The sequence below is a fragment of the Pyrus communis genome, chromosome 15, assembly GCF_041283825.1.
Source record: "Pyrus communis isolate YQ-2024b chromosome 15, ASM4128382v1, whole genome shotgun sequence".
Lineage (NCBI taxonomy): Eukaryota > Viridiplantae > Streptophyta > Magnoliopsida > Rosales > Rosaceae > Pyrus > Pyrus communis.
In genome coordinates, this window is record NC_142579.1 from 26,159,610 (window position 1) to 26,181,270 (window position 21,661).

Sequence of the window (21,661 nt, forward strand, 5' to 3'; positions counted from 1 at the left end):
TGATGTTTTGCCTAATAGTTTAAAGAATTCCTAGCCTCTCTCTCCCATTAAGCCCTCTCTTTCTCCTCTAATTGTTGAAACTGGTGTCCAATTGATTTTAAATTCAATGTTCACTATAAAATAACATAAGAATTGGAAAAATAATTTATGGTTTCTACTAGATTTTCTCATAATCACACCTAATTTTAGTATTTATTCCTTCTTCAGGGTAATGTATATATGCACTCATTTTATTATAACATCCAACATTTCTAACATTTTGAGTACTAAGGAGTTCATTCAAGAAAGCCATTCGACATACTCTTCCCCTGACAAACAAAGGGTCACTAACTATTCTAAAACATTTTGTTGAATTTGGATGATCTGAGTATTTGCTGCAAAGATAGAGCTCTCCCCTGTAGAAGATGCTCATAAACTCCCCCTAAGTAATAGAACTTACTCTCGTGGGAACTCACATCTGCGGTAAAATGCATAGTCTGAGTAGGAGGATGGAAACACTTATAGAGTGTCAGCATACCCTACAAAGACACAATGCAATGCACATGGATCAAGCTTGCCATGCTGATGTGGATACACTTGAACATAAACAACACAACCAAAGAGATATGGTTCGAGATTTGGTGTGAATGGCATGGTGAGGAGAATGTTCAATGTTTGAAATGGAGTTTGATACTGAAGAGTGCTGGATGGTGTTCTATTAATGAGGTAAGAAGCAGAACAAAGAGCTTCCCCCCAAAAATGATGAGGCATACGGGCCTCAAATAAAAAGGCATGAACAACTTCCAAGATATGTCTATTCTTACGCTATGCGACACCATTATGTTGTGGTGTATAGACACATGTGGTTTGATGAACAATACCATGTTGACTTAAAAAATTATGTAGGTCATGTTTGACGTACTTTCCTCCATTATCAGATCGAAGTGTAGTGATTTTCTTGTCAAACTGAGTAGCAACATATTGATAAAATAACTTGAATTTGGTGGTGACTTCACTTTTCTGCTTTAATGGAAAAACCTAGGTCATCCGGGTGCAATCATCAATAAACGTCACAAACCACTTAAAACCACTAATAGTGGGAACTCGTGATGGTCCCCAAACATCAGAATGAACAATCATGAAAGGCAGAGAACTTTTATTCAATCTTAATGGATAAGAAATACGATGGCTTTTTGCCAAAATGCAAGTTTCACAATGAAAGTCTGATTCAGCAAACTGGGAAAACAAATCTCGAATCTCTTACCCTAATCATCTATGCCAGCCAAATTTTCTTCATCCTGATAGACTTATCTTTTCTCACATGATGTGCATGACTCAATCTCTTACTGTTGTCGTCTGTCAAGTCCAGATAATACAACTTTCCCCTCCTAGTACCACATCCAATCACGGCCCTGGTGAGAAGATCTTGAAATAGACAATACAATGGCCAAAAACACGCGGTGCAATTAAGGGAATCAATGATTTGAGGAACAGATAACAAGTCATAGTCGAGTGAAAGGACAACTAAGACATGATCAAGACTTAATAAGGATGTAAGAGATAAAGACTCTTCTCCTATAACTTAGGAGGTGGTTCCATTGGCATTGGCAATATGTGTTTGGCTTGATGGTTTGGTAGAATGCAACCCAGTAAAACTAGATATCATGTGATTAGTAGCGCTAGTGTCAACATTTTTCGGATTTGATAGAGGTTCTGATGCAGTCTCTTTAGATGACTGAGCGGATGCAAATGAGGCTCTTGTCGAATCCTTTTTTCGCCCTTTGTGGACCCATCATTCTGGATAACCAATGATCTCATAATAGCCGTTAGTTGTGTGGTTATCTAAACAACATTTAGTACACTTTATTGGAGGCCCGTTACGAGTAGAGTCGACACTGTAGTTGTTCAGCCAAGATTGTTTGGACCTTGCAGCAGCCAAGGCTGTGGCATCGGAGGTTCCACCAGCTTCAGACATAGTTCCCTGTCGGTTACTCTCTCATTTAATATGTGCATATGATGCCTCAAGTTTGGACTTAGGCTCCATCCTCAAAATCTCTCCTCGGATTTGATCAAAATTATTGTCCAAACCGGCAAGAAATATATAAATATAAGATGATCAACTTCCTTGCGTCTAGTCTCAACATCTTTCGGATGCTCCATGGTACTTGGACTTAATTAATAAAGCTCCTATGAAATCTCAGCGAGCTCACTGTAATATTTGGCAACTGATGCACCAGTCTGCTTCATTATGAATGATCGTTTGTGAAGGTCATAAATCTCAGCTTCATCAGCACCATCTGAATACGTTTGCTTGGTTGCAACCCAGACTTGCTTTGCTGTGTCATAACTAATAAATCGTTTAATTTGATTAGGTTGCATGGCGTCGAACAACCAACTCTTGACTTGGCAATTCGATGCACGCCATTTATTAAATATGGGATCTGAGTCTGTAGGCTGGGCAATATCACCAGTCAGGTGGCCATGTTTTTCTCGCCCAACTATCTTCATCTCTATGATTTGATGCCATAAAGAATACTTATTCTCATCTAGTTTGATTCTTGCGGAGAAGTTGGAGGTGTCACTCTACAAAGTGACGATTTGTGTGGTAGTTTTGGAGCCTCCCGACACCACGGATTGATTGGGGTTTGCTGACCCATCATTGTTGGCCATGATATTGGCTTACACATGAAGGTTGTAGATGGAATATAGGCTGGTTTGACAAACTGATTTGATGAAGGTGGACAAACCGATTTGACTAAGGGAAACGTTTGAATTACAATAAGACAAACTGATTTGCAATAAGAAATAGAGGTTGAGGGGGAAAAAAGGCAAGGGAACACTTTGAGTGATTTGCTGGTGTTGGGTTTGTTGACGGTTGACGGTTGCTGTTTGCAGAAGCGATTGGTAGGGTTAAGTCAAGACACAGTCATGATTGACTGCTCGGATACCATCTCAGATTGGGTAAAAAATAATACTTCATTGATATTGATGTATAACAATAGGAAGGTTATATATACAGAGCCTATGAAACTATTCTAGGAAAGTAATTATGAGCCTATAATCTTGCATAATCAAATAGTTGACTTAGACTAATTAGGAATGTACAGCTCATTGACAGAAACTAGCAAAAGTTCCTAGATTTTGAATCTAACTGGTTGCAACTTTCCCTCTCATAGATAATTGCTTCCAAATAAGTCAAATTGTTAGAACTTAGAAGTTTTTTTCTTTTTGGTTTTGTTTTAATGGTAACTTGGAGCATTATGGGAAAAAGGCTTAATTAGGCACATTAGTACTAAAAAGACAAGTATTAAGCTCAAACATATTTGGTTAGGTTCAACCAGGTATATAGAAGACAAGTAAATATACAAGTTTAAGTTAAAGCATTTTGATTAGGTTCATATTGGTATGTAAAAGACGAGTATTAAGTTAAATATTTCAATTCTTTATATATTATAACGCAAATTGGGCTATTATATACCAATGAATAGGAATTTTTTTGCAGGGTTTAGGGTTTAGGGTTTAGGGTTTAGGGAACAATCATCACTCAACACTCATCCTAGAAAGGAATTTTTTGTTTTATTGTTAGGAGCATCTATGGGGAGAAAGATTTAAGTTTATATATTTGATTAGATTTATATTGCTATTTAAAAGACGAGTGCATGAAGCTAGATATTTCAATTCATCATGTACTTTTGATATACACTAAGAAATGTAAAGAAGTCACACCAAATGGCCAAAAGTTTATAGCAAAAGTTACCATATACATTAAATTAATAGAACAATCTTAGGTCATTTTATTAATTGATCAGTGACCCATTATTGATTGAGATTTTTTGCCCTCAAATATAATAATCTAAAACTATAAAAATTAATATTCAAATATTTGAGTATAGAAAAGAGAGCTGTGTCTGCTATTAACAGTTTAAGGATTCAACTAATTTAAGCATTGAGATCATCATCTATACTTTTTAAACAAAGAATGTTCAGGCATCTTGTTGATAGCTAATAATGTTCTAAAATATTAATGGGAGCTATCCGAATGCTCAAAATTGTGTGTGTTCTTTTATTTTTTAATTTTTTTAATTTTTGGTTTACATTTTGCATAGATTGCATCCTTGCCAAGGTTTGTCAGCACTCATCAGAGCATCAAACCCACACTTTTCCCGTCGTCTTCTCTTTTCTTAATTAGTTTGCTTGGCCTTTAAATATTATTAGTGTATTTTTTTACGTATAGAAATATAATTAGTGTCGAGTAGCAGTTGAAGATAAGTGATTAGTGGCCGGAAAAAAGATACCCGCAAACTGTGTGAGTAATTTTGATCTGGACACACTTAGCATAAGCATTAGGGTTGATGTTCTAGCGTGCGTCTTCTTATCAACCTACCATGGTTGATGTCTTTTAACCATACAAATGCCTTAATAATTGTTTGTGTTAGTTTTTACTGACTCCTTAACTTTCGTGTAGCGTTACTCCTTCTCTGGTTAACTAGCCAAGGAAATTATATATATTGGAATTACACAGTGTATGCAAATGGACATTGATAAAAAAATCATTGCATTTCTTCACAAGAAAGGTGTACGATTCCATCTATGGAGTCATCGTCTATAGTTTTTTAAAACAAGACTTTACTGATCAAGGAAATATCAAAAGGTCCTATAGTTGAGAATTAGAGTGCATAATGTACAAACGGACAAAAGAATTACAAAACTAAGGATGCTTGTGAAAACGAAGAAACATTACAAATTCGCCGCGACAGTTGTATAACTCCAATGGACTACATTGTGACTGACTTATTGATAAGTGAATAGCAAGCATCCTATTTATAATAAACTAAACTTTAATCTCTAAAACGAAAACCTAATATGAACGGGTTGAGCCCAAATCCTAAACTTATTATTTTCCAACTCTCCCCATCAAACTTATGGTGATAAACAAATTTAGTTTGCCAACAAGCAGATGTGGATGCAAGCTCTGTTCGTTGGATAGACAAGCAGGCTTTGTGACATGATTTTTAGTACCTACTCAAATGGGGTTAAAATTACTTAAAATACTTGCAAGAGTACAATGTAATCGTAGTATAATCGCTCATGCAAGATCGTTCTCCACAAGGATTGTGTGGCTAATTTGTAATTAAACTAACTCTTAATTAATTATTTAAACATATTTTTATCAAAGGTTTTAGATTTGTTGAAAACTGTAACAAAGCAAGAGAAAGGTTTTTTAGAAGAAAACAATTATGGGAAAGACTAGGGTTTAGCCATCACCATTAACAAGCCTATGTAATCTTACCAATTACTTATGAATTTCCACATGCATACCTTGAAGGTTAGGTTTTCCTAATGCATATTTTCCTTGTGATGTTCAAGCAAAAACGTATATCTAACATGCAACCCGTCTGTGACGTTCGGATCAAATATAAACATGCAAGACTCAGTTAGTTTTGTGAAAACCCTTGGAAAAACCATGCAACCTTTAAGAGCGTGATGTTCACCTTAAATGAATTTACAATTACTAATCACAAGAAGCCCTCCTTAATTTCTGGGTGATGTTCCAACAGAAATTGCATCAAATTAGTTGTCTAATTACCCTATTGGTGGCCAAACACTAAGTCAATTAGATAGTTTACACCATTGATTAATAATTCAAAACAACCATGCATCTATTTATAAGCAAATCAAGAAAATCACATATTCATGCTAAGGCTCATGGCCTCGCAGTAGGAATTAGTTACACATATGTGGATGCAAATTTCTTCCTTCTTGTTCTTGGACAAAAATGCACCTGCAAAAACAATTAACACCTTAGGTCAAGACCAAGAGCCTCACGCACCCACATTGATTTTTTTTTGGGGGGGGGGGAGGGGCTTTGGCCGAAGAACCTTCAATGCCAAAGTTAGAATTTTGATGGAAAAGTGTTTGGAGAATATAATTTGGAAGAAATAATTTGGGAGTTAAGCTGTGAGGAAGATTTGATGAGGATGGATGAAATAGATTTTGAATAAATACCTATTTTGATCACTTTTGACCTTGATTGAGCCATGATTGTCCGCTGCTTGCGTGTAGAAGCTTTAGTATGCCTCGAGGGTAATTTTGTCTTTTTAACCCTAGAATCCATATGTCGCCTCCATATTTTTCTCGATTATTTCCACAAATGCCCCCACACTTGTTAGGCTGTTCGCAAGAAAAGGCAACAGGTGTAGAGATCTTCTTGCTTTAGGAAACATAGGATTGTTTCCTATTTTGATGTTGATCCCCTCTTTAATTGGAAATTAGATCCTTCTAGAAAAGGGAAATAAATTTCTCTTAAAGCTTATTTAAATCTACCTTAAGTAGATTATTAAATCAACTTTGAAGAGCCATTTATTTTTCCCTACAAGAAAGAGAAAGCTTAGAGGATATTTGTTTCCCCTCCTCTAGCAATCTTCTACATCTTGCTCATGCAAATGATCATCTTTCGTTGCTTGTTTCGTCTTCACAGCGCTTCAAGGTAAGAAAATTTAATTTTTCTTGTATTCTTAATTTATTTTAGGAGCCTTCGGGCTTGAAATTTGGCTCGACGAGGGTCGAAGAGGTGTGAAAAGTTGACTGGGAAGCCGCGACAAGGTTGTTGCCATGTGTGGCTTGGTATGGCTTCGGCTCGGGTCTGGGCGCTAGGGCGTCGTGATGTTGTGTCAGGGTTGGAGCTCAGGCCACTGGTGATAGGCCAGGGAAGCGAGGGCCTCCCTTCTTTCTTTTTATTTTTATTTTTTTATTTTAATGGCTGGGCTCGGGTCCTTGCCTGGGAAAGAAGAACAAGGAGGCCGAGAGGCTTTTTGGGCCAAGAAATCGGACTAGGACACGAAGCTTGGCATGGTTACTAGGTTCTTGCGGTTTGGGGGACGACTTTAGGGCAAGGGGCCTGATGTGATGGCTGGCTTGGGCCCACTTCCGAGAAAAGAAAAAGAGGTCGAAAGACCTTTTTGGGCCATGGGGCCTGTTGTGTCGTGCCCTTTCCTTTTTCTTTCTTTTTTTTTTTTTTGTTTTTTTTTTTTTTTTTTTTTTTTTTTGGGAAGCAGCTGTCTAACGAATGTTCTTTGCGTCTTTGAAGAATTTCCTTAAGCATGTCTTCCTCGAGCGAGAAGAACGATGATGGTGTCCCATCATTGTATCGTCAAGGCGGGTCTTTAAGCAAGGTTGGTTACTTCAAGGTTGCTCACTTCAAAATTAGCTCCGATGACTTGTTTAGAGACTTCCTTGAGGCATATAGGCACGCTGTGCCGTCAGGAGTGCGTGTAAAGTGTGTCAAGGATGGTAGTAGCCGTGAGCCATGCAATGGGGCTCGGAGAGCCATCAAGTGTCACTCCTACTATTTTTTGTTGGGGTTTACTTTTCCTATGCCGTGTTTCTTCTAAGAAGTGTTATGCTTCATGAGATATGTGCTCGCTCAATGTTCTCTGAATGCGGTTAGTGTGATGGTGGGATTCCTCGATCTAAGCTAATTCTTTAACTTAGATCTAACCGCTAACGAATTTTGGTAATTCTTTGACATAAGCCACATTGAGGAAGTTGGGCAGTTGTGGTTTCGCCATAGGCTCTTCGATCATTCGAGCAAGGAAGATCATGACTGGGCTAATGAGACTTTGGAGATAAGTGGAGAATGAGAATCTGATTTTTCCCCCAAGCTGCGTGTTCCAATGATCTTCATATCCGGTAAGTAGGCTACTTAATCTCTAGGCTGTTGTGTATTTGTGCTAAGTTGCTTTCCAATTTCTTGATTGTCTCCAGCTGGTTTTGTAGATTCGGAGTTTGGCTCAACTCCTAAGACTTCTCCGGACATGAAGAAAGTGCATGTCGCTCCAGGTATCCCTTTCCGAGTACCGGCAGTAGTGTTGGTTGCTTAGTTCTCTTTGTAGGGAAAAAGGTGGGATGCCCTCAAGAGATGAGATAAAAATGATCATGGTAGAGGCATTAGCTCCTTCGATCACCGTTATGGAGCCCGTTGTAAGTGAAGTTGGGAAAAATAGACCTTCACTAGCTGCTCAAAAGATGTCAGTTGAGAAAAAGCCAAAGACTTCTTCTGTTGCTTGTGAAGGTTCGTCGGCTACCCCCCAGCTTCTGATTGACTTGACTTCTCCTAAAGGTAAGAAGGATGAGGCTACTAGATCCTTGCCAGTGACGCCTGATGTTCCAAAGGTGGCTAGTTCGATTGCTGACATGATTGCTTAGTGTAAGAGTTCATCCGCGCCTCTAGTGCCAAAATTTGTGTTAAAACGTCCGTCTGGGGCTAAGTCTGTTCACCTTTGGAGAGACTTGCTACTATGAAGAGTGACAAGGTGCCTTTGTCTGCTAAAGTGGTGCCAAAACCCGTTCCCTCTGCTGATGAGACTGATTTGTCTACTAAGAAGAATGAGGCTGCTCATACAGGCAGTTGTGAGAAATCCACCAAGTCTGTTTCCTGGAAAACTGCTGAGATTTGTGTGCTTTTAAGGTTAAACCTACTCGAGGACATGGATGTGTGTGCCAAGTTTGTTGATGGCGTTAAATGGATTGTTGGCCCGAGTTCCTTTGCGAAGCATACAACTGAGTACAGGAGAACTGCTATGCTGACTATGATGCAGAAAATGGCGATTCTAGTAATCGAATCTATGTTCCTTGATCAAGAGAATACCAAGGCTGCCAAAGAGGTGGCAAGAACTGTGGCAGTCGAACCTTACTCCTCGGCCTAGAAAGTCAAGAAGTTGGAATCTGAGCTTACTTCTTTGAAGAGATCTAATATCTTTGCCCCTATTTCTCTGCAGCTTGACACCGCTCACCAAAAGATCGTGGGTTTGAAAACTAGGCTTGGCACGATCCAAGTAAAGTATAAAAGTGCAGAGAAGGAGATCGGGTGTTACATACCTCAAATTCAAGACCTTAAGCGTCCTGTCTCTGAGCTCCACTCCGCTGCTTACACAAATGATGAAGAATTGATCATTGCTTACAACCAAATGATCCACTTCAAGAAGGTCGTTGATAGGCTTGAACCTCAAGTGTTGAAACTCCAAGGTGTTTTGAAGATCAATGATAGTCTGAATAAGGAAATAGAGGAGATGTAGCGGGTCTGTGCTGGTTTGCTCGAGGAGAATGAGTAGTTGAAGGGTAAGAATGCTGGGTTCGAGGCTTTGCTTACTTAGTGTCAAGCTGATTTCTACAAGCTGGGTTATGTAAGCCATCCCTTTGGGCGACCGTTTGACTTTGAGTTTTCTGGTAAAGACTTCAAGACCTTCTTCATTTCTCCGGAAGACTTGCTTGCCTTTACTTTCGAGGTTTCCATTGGTGAAGTAGTCGAAGAAGTTGATGCCCAAGCTGGAGTAATCGCGGGTGAAGCGTCGGATGGTGTCGCTGCTAAGGGTGTAGCAACCAAGTAGTCATGGATCGTCTAAGCTGTTGAAGTGTAGTTTTCTAGGTAGTCGTTAGGATTTTCTTTGTTTTCCTTGTTGCTTTTCACTTGAACTCTTTCAGTCTTTGCTAGTTGTTTATCAATTTTGCTAGAAAATTTAATAAACTTGCTTCCTTCTTTTTTTTCCATCTTCGCTTCTTTTGTTCATGCCCTAACCTTAGGCTTTATAGACCAGTGGCAGACGTGCTACTTTTCTATAAGCAGATAGGCCTGTGTAGCTTATGTAGCCGTAAGTGTTGGTGTAGAACTTTGCAAAGTTGTTAGTGATAGGGTCGGTAGCCGGACGCCTTACTTAAAGAAATAGACGAGTTCACGTCACCACTTGGTTATTAGCTTTGGCTTTCACAGAAACGTGCGATTGTATAAGTTTAAAATGACTTACTTTTCGAATGGCAAGTTGTATGCAGTCTTCTGGAAACTGTAGGCTACCTTAGTGCACTTGGTAGCAACTTTAAGGTTCAATGGCAGCCGTCCATAGGGCATATTGTGTAATGTTCCCCCTCCATCTCTGAAGCCCGGTTCCCCATGAATTAGGCCAAGAGATCCAAATCCTTCAATTAGCTAAGTCTTGAAAAAGACCATTGTGGCTACTTCTAGGAATCCCGGCGTAAGCCATTGTGCATCTAGTTATACTAGGGCAGCCCGACTCATCCACGTCTAGATATTTGGAGTGTAGATTTTATCCTCCCACTTTGGAGAGCAGACCTATGTGGGTGTCAGGGAATTAGTTTACATTCTCGCACTGGAGAGCATGGTTGGTCTCTCGAGGGGTGCGGTATTCTTTTGAAGTGCATGAGTGGTCAGTTGTTGTAAACATGTACTGAAGCCAAGTTGTAAATTACTTCTAAATTCCTCATTGAAAAACGAGTGAAAGGAACGAAAACGTAGCTGTAAAGTAGAGACTGCATAACAATTTGATAATCCTCGGATCGTGAGGTGGTGCCCGTTGAGATGCTCAAGTTCATCAGGCTTTAATGTAGTGAGAGGTCACACATGGTACTTCCTCAGATCGTAGGCGTTCCACTGTTTTTCGATTTTTTTTTCGTTCATGCTGGCGAGGGTGTAATTGCCCTTGCCACCTACTTTGCTGATCTTGTACGAACCTTTCCAGATGGGATCAATCTTTTTGGAGCTTTCTCTGCTGGCAGTGATGAAGGTATTTCTTAGGACTAGATCTCTGGGTTGGAACTTCCAGATCTTTTCCCTTTTGTTGTTGTTGGAAAGAAGCTACTACTGATAGGCTATGATGTGAGTGATGATCTGCTCGTGTTTCTCCTCTGCTAGATCTAAGCTTATGGCTATCTCCTTACTGTTCTGCTCAATACTTGGTAGTAGAGTGCTGATACTTGTCAGGATGATATTGGGAGGAATGATTGCTTACGAACCAAATGCCAAAGAGAAATGAGTCTCACCGGTTGCTCATCTTTTGGTGGTGCGATATGCCCATAGACATCCGGGAAGTTCGTCTGTCCAGTTTCCCTTCTTGTCGGTGAGGGATTTCTTGACGTAGTCGAGGATCGTCTTGTTAGATACTTTGGCCTACCCATTGCCTTAAGGATATCTTGGCGTGGACATGTGTTGCTTGATGCCATACTTTTGGAAGAACTTCACCAAATCTTTGCCCACGAATTGCGAGCTGTTGTTGGTGACGATGGATTAAGGAATGCTAAATCGGCAAATGATATTCCTCTATATGAAGCGCTCTATGTCCGTCTGAGTCGTTGTTGTCATGGACTCTGCTTCTACCCATTTAGTGAAGTAATTGGTTACCACGATCATCATACCTCTGCCCCTAATAGTGGGCGGCATTAGCTCTACCAAGTCGATTACCTACTAAATGAACGGCCAAGGACTCGTATGCGGGTGTAGCTCATTGGCAGGTAGTGCTAGTACCGGCTTACAACGTTAGCAGCGATCGTACTTTTGTACTAACTCCTTAACGCTTTGATGCATGGTAAGCCAATAATAGCCTGCATTTAGAGCATTTTGTGCTAAGGATTGGCCTCTGGAGTGATTTTGCACAAATGCCTTCATGGATTGAGCTTAGAACCATTAGGTCGTCTGGAGGCGCTAGGTAGCGGAGATGTGGTCCGGTGTAGGATCATCGGATAAGAATGTCTTTCCACATATAGTAGCGTACTGCTATTATTTGGAGCTTTCTAGAATCCAACCTTTCAGTAGGGAGTGTGCCATTGACCAAGTACTCTATAATAGAACTTTGCCAGTTATAGAGCGTTTGAGTTAGTAGTCGAGGGTAAAGCCTAGGCCGGCTAGTGCGTTCGCATAGGCGTTGTCAGCCTACGAAACTTAAGTAAGAGTGTAAGTCTAAAATGCCTCAAGTTCCTTGCGTACCTTTTTCTAGGTATGGCACTATCCTTGGATGTTTTTCCTTGTATTCCACAGTAGTCTAGTTGCTGATTAGCTGGGAATCAAAATGAATTGCGAGTTTCTTCAGCGCCAAGTCTTTTGCCATTCAGAGGCTTGCTAGTAGGTCTTCATACTCTGCTTCATTGTTGGATGCTTTGAAGCCTAGAATGATCGCCTGCTCGAGCATTGAACCGTCTGGGGACACAAGGACCATGCATGCTCTAGAGCTTTTATAGTTGGATGCATTATCGACATACAAATGCCAGAAGTCTCCATTAGGGAAGTAGGCGTGACTAAGGTGTGCTCGGTTGCTTCTGGGGTATTGTTAGGCCACTTTGTTGCATTGCCTATGCTAGGCGTAAATTCCGCTATGAAGTCCGCCAAGGCTTGGGCCTTTATTGCCATGCGGGGTTAGAAAACTAAACTGTATTGACCAAGTTCCAACGCCAATTTCATCACTTGTTGGGAAGCGTTCAAACCATGTAAGATTGGGAAGCGTTCATCACTATTATTATTATTATTCATAAAATGAAAGAAGGGAGGCATTGCAGACCTTATTGGCAAAGGATAGATTTCATGTTTTTTTGTTATTAGGGTTCAAATGTTATTTGTTTTTTTTTCTTAGTTTTATTCTATTAGATATTTGTTTTTAATTTAGATTAGCATTTTCCTTATTAATTATTATCCACATCATCATTTAAGTCAATTAATGTTTAAAACTCTTCACATCACTCTTACAAGGGTGTATTCAATTGGGATTTCGAGGGATTTTAATTTTTTTAATGAATCCAGGGATATTCGATCAGGATTTTAAATGATTCTTTGAAATTCAATGTGTATTCAATCAGGATTTGAAGATAGTTTATTAAAATCCTTAGAAATCCGAGTGTATTCAATTAGAATTTTAAAGAAGTTTATAACATTCCAGGTGTATTCAATTAGAATTAGAATTTAAAGAATTTGGAAAAGTTGAGGACTTAGAGGGAATTGGAGAGATTTTGTAGTGTATTTTAAGCATTCACAAATCTCACCTCTCCCCATGAGATTTCAAGGGAATTGAATCAAAATTTTACATGAAATCTCTACAAATCATTTAAACTCCATAAAAATCCTTGGATTTATAAATCCATTAAAATCTCTCAATTCCCAATTGAATACACCCCCTTAGTCTAGACCGTTGAAAACTATAAAATCTAAAGGCTACAAAGAAATGTAAAAATGTTTGTTTAAATATTTGTCCCTTGATCCTATCCCTATATATATGTGTGCGCCTTTAAGGGAAGAAATTCTCATTTTATTCAAAAAAAATGCAAATTAGTTGTGGATCTCACTCCACATCGAACTTTAATGATGCAAATTTTGTAAGTCTTCATTCTTAGATCATCCATTCAATTCAATCTAAAACCATTTGCCTATTTAATTATCACGATGAAATTTCAATGTTTTCTTAAAACAAAGTGTTCATCAATTTCTTTGAACTTAATTGGATGCCTTAAATATTTCCGATTTGATTATTTTGTAAGAATGTTCTATGATGTACAATTTGAAAAATTGGTGATTCGTATGAGTTGCGGGGTGATAGAGGTTTGCATTTTCTGTATACTTTTTTGGCTTTTTTAACTTTTTATTTATTTTTATGAACAATGTAATTTTTCAATGAGACAAAATGTTAGAAGATATCTCTCTCTTAATGTTAGGAGCATCTTTGGGGAAGATGTTTAAGCCATATATATTTGATTAAATTCATATTGGTACATAAAAGACGACAATGAGACAAAATATTAGAATTATATCTCTATCGTGATGTTAGGAGCATCTTTGGGAAGATGCTTTATGCTTAAGCCATATATATTTGGTTAGATTCACAATGGTACGTAAAAGACTTTTACGGCAATGAGACAAAATGTTAGAAGATATCTCTCTCTTAATGTGGGCAGCATCTTTGGGGAAGATGCTTGAGCCATTTATATTTGGTTAGATTCACATTAGTACGTAAAAGACGAGTGCATTAGGCCAGACGTTAATTAGTACACCATCTTAATTAGACCTAGCAGTTTCTGACACGACACGGTAACACGACACAAAAGTAACGGATTTCGGGTCAACATGATAATTAATCGGGTCATTATCGGGTGATCCATTAATAATAGGTTCTTAACAGGTATACATGCGGTTAACACGTGGGTAACCCGTTAAGAAAAAAATTATTTTGATAATTTTAAAGTTTAATTACTAAAAGATTTATTATAAAATACAATAGCCATATTCATATATACAATATATTCTATATTAAATATATAGTTTTGTATTATCATTCTATATAAGTTAAAAAAAAAAAAAAAGTTTTAGTCATTATTTATTTTTATTATGAGAGTTCCTTATTATCATTACTAGGATAAATTTTACTTAACATGTTGTTGTCCAAAATTAAAATAAACTAGTATAGTATTTGTGTCACATCCCAGCTCGACTCTGCCGTAGCACGATATTGTCCGCTCTAGGCTTACCATTCTCTTATGGTTTTGTTTTTGGGTTTCAGCACGAGAACTTCCTAGGGGGATCACCCATCCTAGGATTGCTCTCGCCCAAAACTCGCTTAACTTCGGAGTTCTTATGGTATCAGAAGTTCCCAAAAAGGCCTTAAGCTATAGGGAGTGAAGCATGTACATATAAGGCACATCACCCCCACTCCGTTGGTCGATGTGGGATCTTACAATTTGTATAAGCAAGAACTAAGAAGATATACATACAAGTATGAAAAATGTGAAAGAATATATAAACACTCGTGATTCATCATTATTCCTCCACAAGTAGATAATGGTTACACTTATATTATTGTTTAGATTTTTAAAATCCTTCAAACCCTCATGAATAATGTTTTTCATTTGAGGGAAAAATTCATAAAATTAATAATAATTATTGTAGAAGTGTAAAAAATGTAAAAAATATATAAAATCACTCATAGTGACAAGCTTTACAACTTTCATAAAGGGGTCAGCTTTGAAATCCAACACTATAATCCAACACTATAATCCATAAACCATAAACCTTGCAATATTATACATCAATTTCGAATTCGTTGTAAGATCAATCTTCCGTTTAAAAATCCGTGAATTTGTTTATTTACTGTTGGCATGGCAGTTGCAGAGCCCATTCTATCTCCTCTGTTGATTGACTAAATGCGGAAAATTTTATAAAATGAAAAACTAAGGAAGTGAAAAAGGAGGCTCAAAACCTTCCTTCCCTCATGCTTTCCCTGAACCTCGTCACCGGCGCCCTCTCCGCCACCTCCCCCCGGGATCCCCAACCTCAAATACCTCAACCTTATCGGAGGTTAAACAACCATCTTCATCCTCATCGATCTTCTCCCTCCAGTCATTAGAAAATTAGCATAATTAGTTCTATTCAATCAATTACTTCACAACAAGATTAAAGATTCAGCCAAATTTTGTGATTCGTTATTTTGTTTTCTTTCTTTCCTTTTTCCTGGTCCTCGGGCCTCTTCAAAATGTGAAAAACAAGCGTGATAGCATAATAGACCTGGTTTGTGCAGATCAACAAAGGTGTGATAACATATGGTGGGTGCGGCGGTGCCTTTGATGCTGGTATGTCAGACACGGCGGTGCGGTTTGTCCGATTGCGAGCAGGCTGTGGTGGTGAGATGCAAATTTTAACCGAGAACAAACAAAACAATGGAAAATACGACGATAGACAAACTGATGCGAGACAAATGCAGGGTAAGCCCAAATCGGAAAAACAAGCCGAAACAGCTACATAACTCGAATGGATTATATTGTGATTGAATTATTCACAAGTGAATAACAAACATTTTATAATAAACTAATTCTAATTCTTAAACGAAAACCTAATTCTAACAGACACGGTCTAAATCCTAAACCTAGTTTTTTTTTTTGGTTAAATGAGGGAGATATTATTGATAACTAAAAAAGAAGTTACACCTAGTCAGGGAGGACATAAACCTTACCCATCAAAAAACGGAGACAATAAATAACAATACAAGAAAAAAAAGAGGGACAGAAGCCTTGCCTTCTAGAAACAAAAATAAGAATGATACAAAGAAAAGAAGGTGGGGACATGAAACCTAACCCTTCTAAAGCCAAACCTAAAGGTCTAAACTTGCAAAACAAGTTGAGCAATAGCACAAAGTTAGGAAAAAAAAAAAAAAGAAAGTAAGACAAACTTGGATGCCGAGATGCACATTAATTTGAGAAGCGGGAGCCAGGCAAGCCAACATAGTCTGAAAACACTTTAGCACGAGCTGTCGGCGGAGGAGAATTATGCCAAGTTAAAGTTGGAGAAGACAAGCCCATGCTAGCAAAATTGTTCGCAACAAAATTTCCTTTGCGATCTATGTGAGATGCGTAGAAAGTCATTTTCCGAATGCGGTCCAAACAAATAGGCCATTGCGTACAAAGAGGCCAAGGAGAACCAAAATTAGACAATTGAAAAGCAGAAATAACACTAGAGCTGTCACTTTCAAACCAAAGATAATGCCAACCTCATTGATATGCAAACTCTACACCAATAATAATTGCAGATAATTATGCAAAAAAAAAAAAGAGTTGCGATTACCAACCCAATGGCAAAAACTACCAAGAAAACGACCATGGCAATTCTTGAAAATTCCTCCACAACCAGCAGGACTGAGATTTCGTTTAGACAAACCATTTGTATTAAGTTTAATCCAAGGAAAATAAGGAGGAGACCAGAGGACAGAAAGAATAGTAGGCGCGTTGCAAGAGATATGTCGGATTCCCAGCGAAGAGATGATTTGAGTGTCAAAACCCTGACAATAACAAGGAATAAACTTTCCACCATGGACAGTCACATAATTGATAGACATGCAAAGACGATGAAAATAAATTGGTCGACCCTAAAAAATAAACTTATTTCGAGCCTTCCAAATAACCGCAATAGTAGAAAGACTCGCAAATATCCAGAGATTGTGCAACTATTTGGAAAAAGGCTTATGCACATAAATATCCCAAAAAATATCCAACAAATCTAAAAGATGCAAAGAGGTACCAAATTAGTATGCTAACCACCTCCAAAACTACCTAGATATTCGACAGTCGAAGAAAAGATGAGCAGTAGATTCTTCAAAGTGTCAATTAATCTATCAGGGGGATGCAATGGTGCATATTGTAGAGAATTGTTTTCGAATGAGTCAAAGTGTTAAAGTTATTTGTTTTAACGTTCATATGGAGCATCTATGGGGAGAAAGGATTAATTAGGCTTATATATTATTTGGTTATAATCATATTGGTACGTAAAAGACGAGTAAAAAAGATAAGTAGCTGATGCAAATTTGGTTGAGTGTTAAGTTAAAACTTTTAAGTTTTTTTTTATAATTTTATTGAAGAAAGCTCTAGCGCCGATATCTGTCATGCACATAATTATATACCAATGATGATATATGTCCAATTGATTTTAAATTAAATATTCACCATAAAATAACATAAGAATCGGAAAAATGATTTATGGTTTCTACTAGATTTTCTCATAATCACACTGCTAATTGTACTATTTTTTCCTTCTTCGGGGTAATGCATGGTAATGCATATATGCACTCATTTTATTATAACATCCAACATTTCTAAAATTTTGTATACATAGGAGCTCATTCAAGAAATCTATTCGACATACTCTTGCCCGGACTAACAAAAGGTCACCAAATTTTTTGTACTAGTGTTTGATGAACTCTTATTGTACTAGTGTTTGATGAACTCTTAAAGGCACCTTACAAACCATATTCGCGGGAGAGATTACTCCCTGCTAATCAAGGTTCTGCCTGGTTCCTAGCTCTTAGGTGGTTAGGCGGATTTAAGTAAATCTATTATATTTTGTGTAAATAAGTGTCTGTTTATACTTAAAATAAATATAATTTCATCATAAACTACAAAATAGAATAACATATATATATATATATATATATATTATGAAGTATTGGAACATAATGAAAACATGGGGAACAAGCTTATAATGTGTGTTCATTTAAGTATTCAACAAGGCTCTTACAATTTATTGAAAATAATAAAATTCAAAAAGAAAGTTATCTATTTTCTGTTTAAGTGAGTTGCAACCTAAGCGGATGCCTAGGCAGTCGGGAATTTTTAGAACAGTGCTACTAATTAACGAAGAAACTAGCAAAAGTTCCGAGATTATGGATCTAACTGGTTGCAACTTTCCCTCTCACAGACACTTGCTTTCAAATAAGTCAAATTGTTAGAACTTAGAAGTTCTTTTGCTTTAATGGTAACTTGGAGCATTATGGGAAAAAGGCTTAATTAGGCACATTAGTACTAAAAAGATAAGTATTGAGCTCAATCATATTTGGTTAGGTTCAACCTGGTATGTAGAAGACAAGTAAAAATATAAGTTTTAAGTTAAAGCATGCTTGGTTAGGTTCATACTAGTACGTAAAAGACGAGTATTAAGTTAACTCATTCAGCTATTTATATATTATAGAGCAAATTGGGCTATTATATACCAATGATTGAGAACTTTTTTGCAGGGATTTTCACAAAACAATCACTCTACACTCATCCTACATTGCTTGGTGCAACACAAAGAGAGTGATTCACATTTACAAACACAAAGGAGTTAAAATTTTGAAAAAGGAAATGTTAGGGTTAATAAATTAAACCTAGGGGTATGGTTGTAATAAGTCCAAACCTCGAGGGTGTGAGTTAAACTCTCCCTATTTTTTATATGCTTTAGAATCTCCAATCTTTAGCTAACTGCCGAGTAGAACGAAACGACTGAAAAATAAAAAAATAATCATTTATATAGCGACAAGGACCATATACTTATGTAAGAGGTCATCGAAGATACTTTTAAAGAGTAGCAAATACTAAAGCAACCATAGCTCTCTGACTCTGGGCAATCAGGATTCAGAAACTGATCGGCGGCAGCAAATATGGAACTGCCGTCGATGTTCACCAATGGTTTTCTGATATCACCACCGACCCTTTTCACGGTATTAGCAATGTTTGCAGGAGTTTTGAGTTACTTGTATGGCCCCTACTGGAAGGTGAGAAGGGTACCTGGCCCACCAGTTATCCCTTTCGTAGGACACCTTCCCTTGCTGGCAAAATATGGTCCTGATATATTCTCAGTTCTTGCCAAACAGTATGGCCCTATTTTCAGGTTAGTATGCGTATATTGCATATATGTAGCAGATTTGCATTTGCAATCGTCTTTGGGACCAAAATTTATGTCTAATAGTTGGACAATATATTCCCAAATAAATTTTATTAAATGGTATACGTTTGAAATTAACTTCATATATATGACTGAAATATATGGCTCGAACGGAGGTTGGTTGTTAAACATATGACCTCGTAATAAATTGTACATTTTAGTTATGTCACTTTAGTTCTGAATTTGTTAAAGCTGGTGGCGCATCCATATGGCCATGGCATAGCTATTAAGGTATTGATTCTACACATCTTGGCAGGTTTCATATGGGTAGACAGCCACTAATAATTGTAGCTGATGCAGAGCTTTGTAGAGAAGTAGGAATCAAGAAATTCAAAGATATCCACAACAGAAGCATTCCGTCTCCCATCGCAGCTTCCCCTCTTCATCAGAAGGGTCTCTTTTTCACCAGGTATTTGTTTTATGGGCTAATTACGGCAGCGGTTACATAACTTTATAGTCATATTTCACTTTGATCCTTCAGTTCAGTTCATAAATTTTGTGGTCCTGCAATTGCATCAAGTGATTCTCACTTGTCTTTATGTTACAGTTTCGTCCATACAACCATATATTTGATGGATAAGCAGTTACTTGAGGAATAGTGAATGATATATGGAAAACCCTAACTCCATGAAGTGGAACATAGGTCATCTATTAGTAAATGTCCATAAATGACGGGAAAATGACCAAAGTAAAACATGAATACAAAGTAGAATTTGGGGACCTGTTTTGAATTACCAAAATGAAACATGAATACAAAGTAGTGTAGAATTTATATATATCTGTCAGTTAAATTCATAAAGTTTATCTACAGGGATGCAAGATGGTCGACGATGCGAAACACTATATTATCATTGTATCAGCCATCGCACCTAGCCAGCCTTGTCCCCACAATGCAATCATTCATCGAGTCTGCAACTCAAAAGTTCGACTCGTTTAAAGAGGATGAAGAGATTACCTTTTCTGACCTCTCCCTCAGGTTGGCCACTGATGTAATAGGACAAGCTGCATTTGGTGTCAACTTTGGCCTCTCTAAACCACAATCCATTAGTGAATCAATTGACAAGATTGACAGCAAAGACAGCAACAATGATGATCAAGTCTCGGATTTTATTAACCAACACATATATTCCACTACTCAGCTTAAGATGGATTTATCCGGTTCCTTTTCAATTATACTGGGACTACTTGTTCCTATTCTTCAGGAGCCATTTAGGCAGGTCTTGAAAAGAATTCCCGGGACAATGGACTGGAAAGTTGAGCGTACTAACCGGAAGTTGAGTGGCCGGCTTGATGAGATTGTGGTGAAGAGAATGAAAGACAGTGAACGTGGTTCAAAGGACTTCTTGTCACTCATAATGAATGCGAGGGAATCGGAAATGGTTGCCAAAAACGTCTTCACTCTAGACTACATTAGTGCTGTTGCTTATGAGCATCTCCTAGCTGGATCAGCCACTACATCATTCACATTGTCTTCAATTGTCTACTTGGTTGCCGGACACCCAGATGTTGAAAAGAAGTTGCTGGCGGAAATTGATGGATTTGGACCTCTTGATCAGATGCCAACTGCTCATGATCTTCAATACAAATTTCCTTATATTGATCAGGCATGCATTCGGAATTTCAAAATTAGTGTAGACTTTTGTAAAAGATTTGAAATTCCAAGGGCTTAATTTACTTGATCGTCATGCCTTCATATTGATTTTTCAAATGCAGGTTATTAAAGAGGCAATGAGGTTTTACCTGGTTTCCCCATTAGTTGCAAGAGAAACATCTAGGGAAGTTGAAATTGGAGGCTATCTTCTACCAAAGGTATTGCTCTACTTTTCCTATGTAAATTGGAAATGGTTGCATAATTTATGGGACTAATTTTTTTAGAGGAGCAGGGAACTTGGGTGTGGTTAGCACTCGGAGTTTTAGCCAAAGATCCAAACAACTTCCCTGAACCAGACTCGTTCATGCCAGAGAGATTTGATCCAAATTGCAAAGAAGAGAAAGAAAGGCATCCTTATGCTTTTATACCGTTTGGAATCGGGCCTCGAGCATGCATTGGTCAGAAATTTTCACTGCAAGAATTAAAGGTCTCGCTGATTCATTTGTACCGGAAGTATGTATTCAGGCACTCTCCCAACATGGAGAACCCTCTGGCACTCGAGTATGGCATTGTCCTTAATTTCAAGAACGGTGTCAAGGTTAGAGTCGTAAAGCGGTGATCATGCACTGATTAGTCTTCAACACTGCCAGATCAATCTTTTTATTCGTACTCATAAATCCTTGTGGAGCAAGATCTGACTGCGGCATCTTTTTGCAATTCCCGCTATCCATGCAGTACCATCATTTGTCCTTTCTTATGCTGTTTGTTGGTGGCATTACTTAGCCTTGGCTGTGTCTTGCTTCTGCTTTGTTTTAATGAAGTTTTATGTAAACATCTTCACTGTAAAGCTTTTAAATTTAATCGTAATTTTGAATCTTATGAGCTAGTAATAACATAAATGCGAGATAATGATCATTTCACTGGAAACAAACAAGTAGATGTCTCACGCTCATAACCATAAAAAAAATATTTTATAAATGAACCTCGCATTAAGGACTCTATTATTTGTTGTGTCACGGGCTCTATAAGTGTCCACTACTATGGCTGTCATGCACTGATATTGTTCCCACTTAACCACTCAG

General features: G+C 37.9%; 1 protein-coding gene across 1 annotated transcript; it reads left to right on the forward strand.

Moving 5' to 3' along the window:
- The first annotated feature begins 18,524 nt into the window (after positions 1–18,524).
- LOC137717784 (cytochrome P450 711A1-like) lies at positions 18,525–21,458 on the forward strand. The gene is made up of 5 exons (XM_068457274.2): positions 18,525–18,934; positions 19,245–19,397; positions 19,800–20,592; positions 20,702–20,797; positions 20,872–21,458. Exons 1-5 carry the CDS (start codon positions 18,705–18,707, stop codon positions 21,196–21,198), a joined length of 1,599 nt encoding a protein of 532 aa, XP_068313375.2. The 5' UTR covers positions 18,525–18,704; the 3' UTR covers positions 21,199–21,458.
- The last annotated feature ends 203 nt before the right edge of the window (positions 21,459–21,661 follow it).

Excerpts from the sequence above, each read along its gene's own strand:
- LOC137717784 (XM_068457274.2), top strand. The coding sequence starts at position 18,705 with ATGGAACTGCCGTCGATGTTCACCAATGGTTTTCTGATATCACCACCG. Across the intron at positions 18,935-19,244 it reads CAGTATGGCCCTATTTTCAG|GTTTCATATGGGTAGACAGC; the intron begins GTTAGTATGCGT and ends ACATCTTGGCAG. Across the intron at positions 20,798-20,871 it reads GAGGCTATCTTCTACCAAAG|GGAACTTGGGTGTGGTTAGC; the intron begins GTATTGCTCTAC and ends TTAGAGGAGCAG.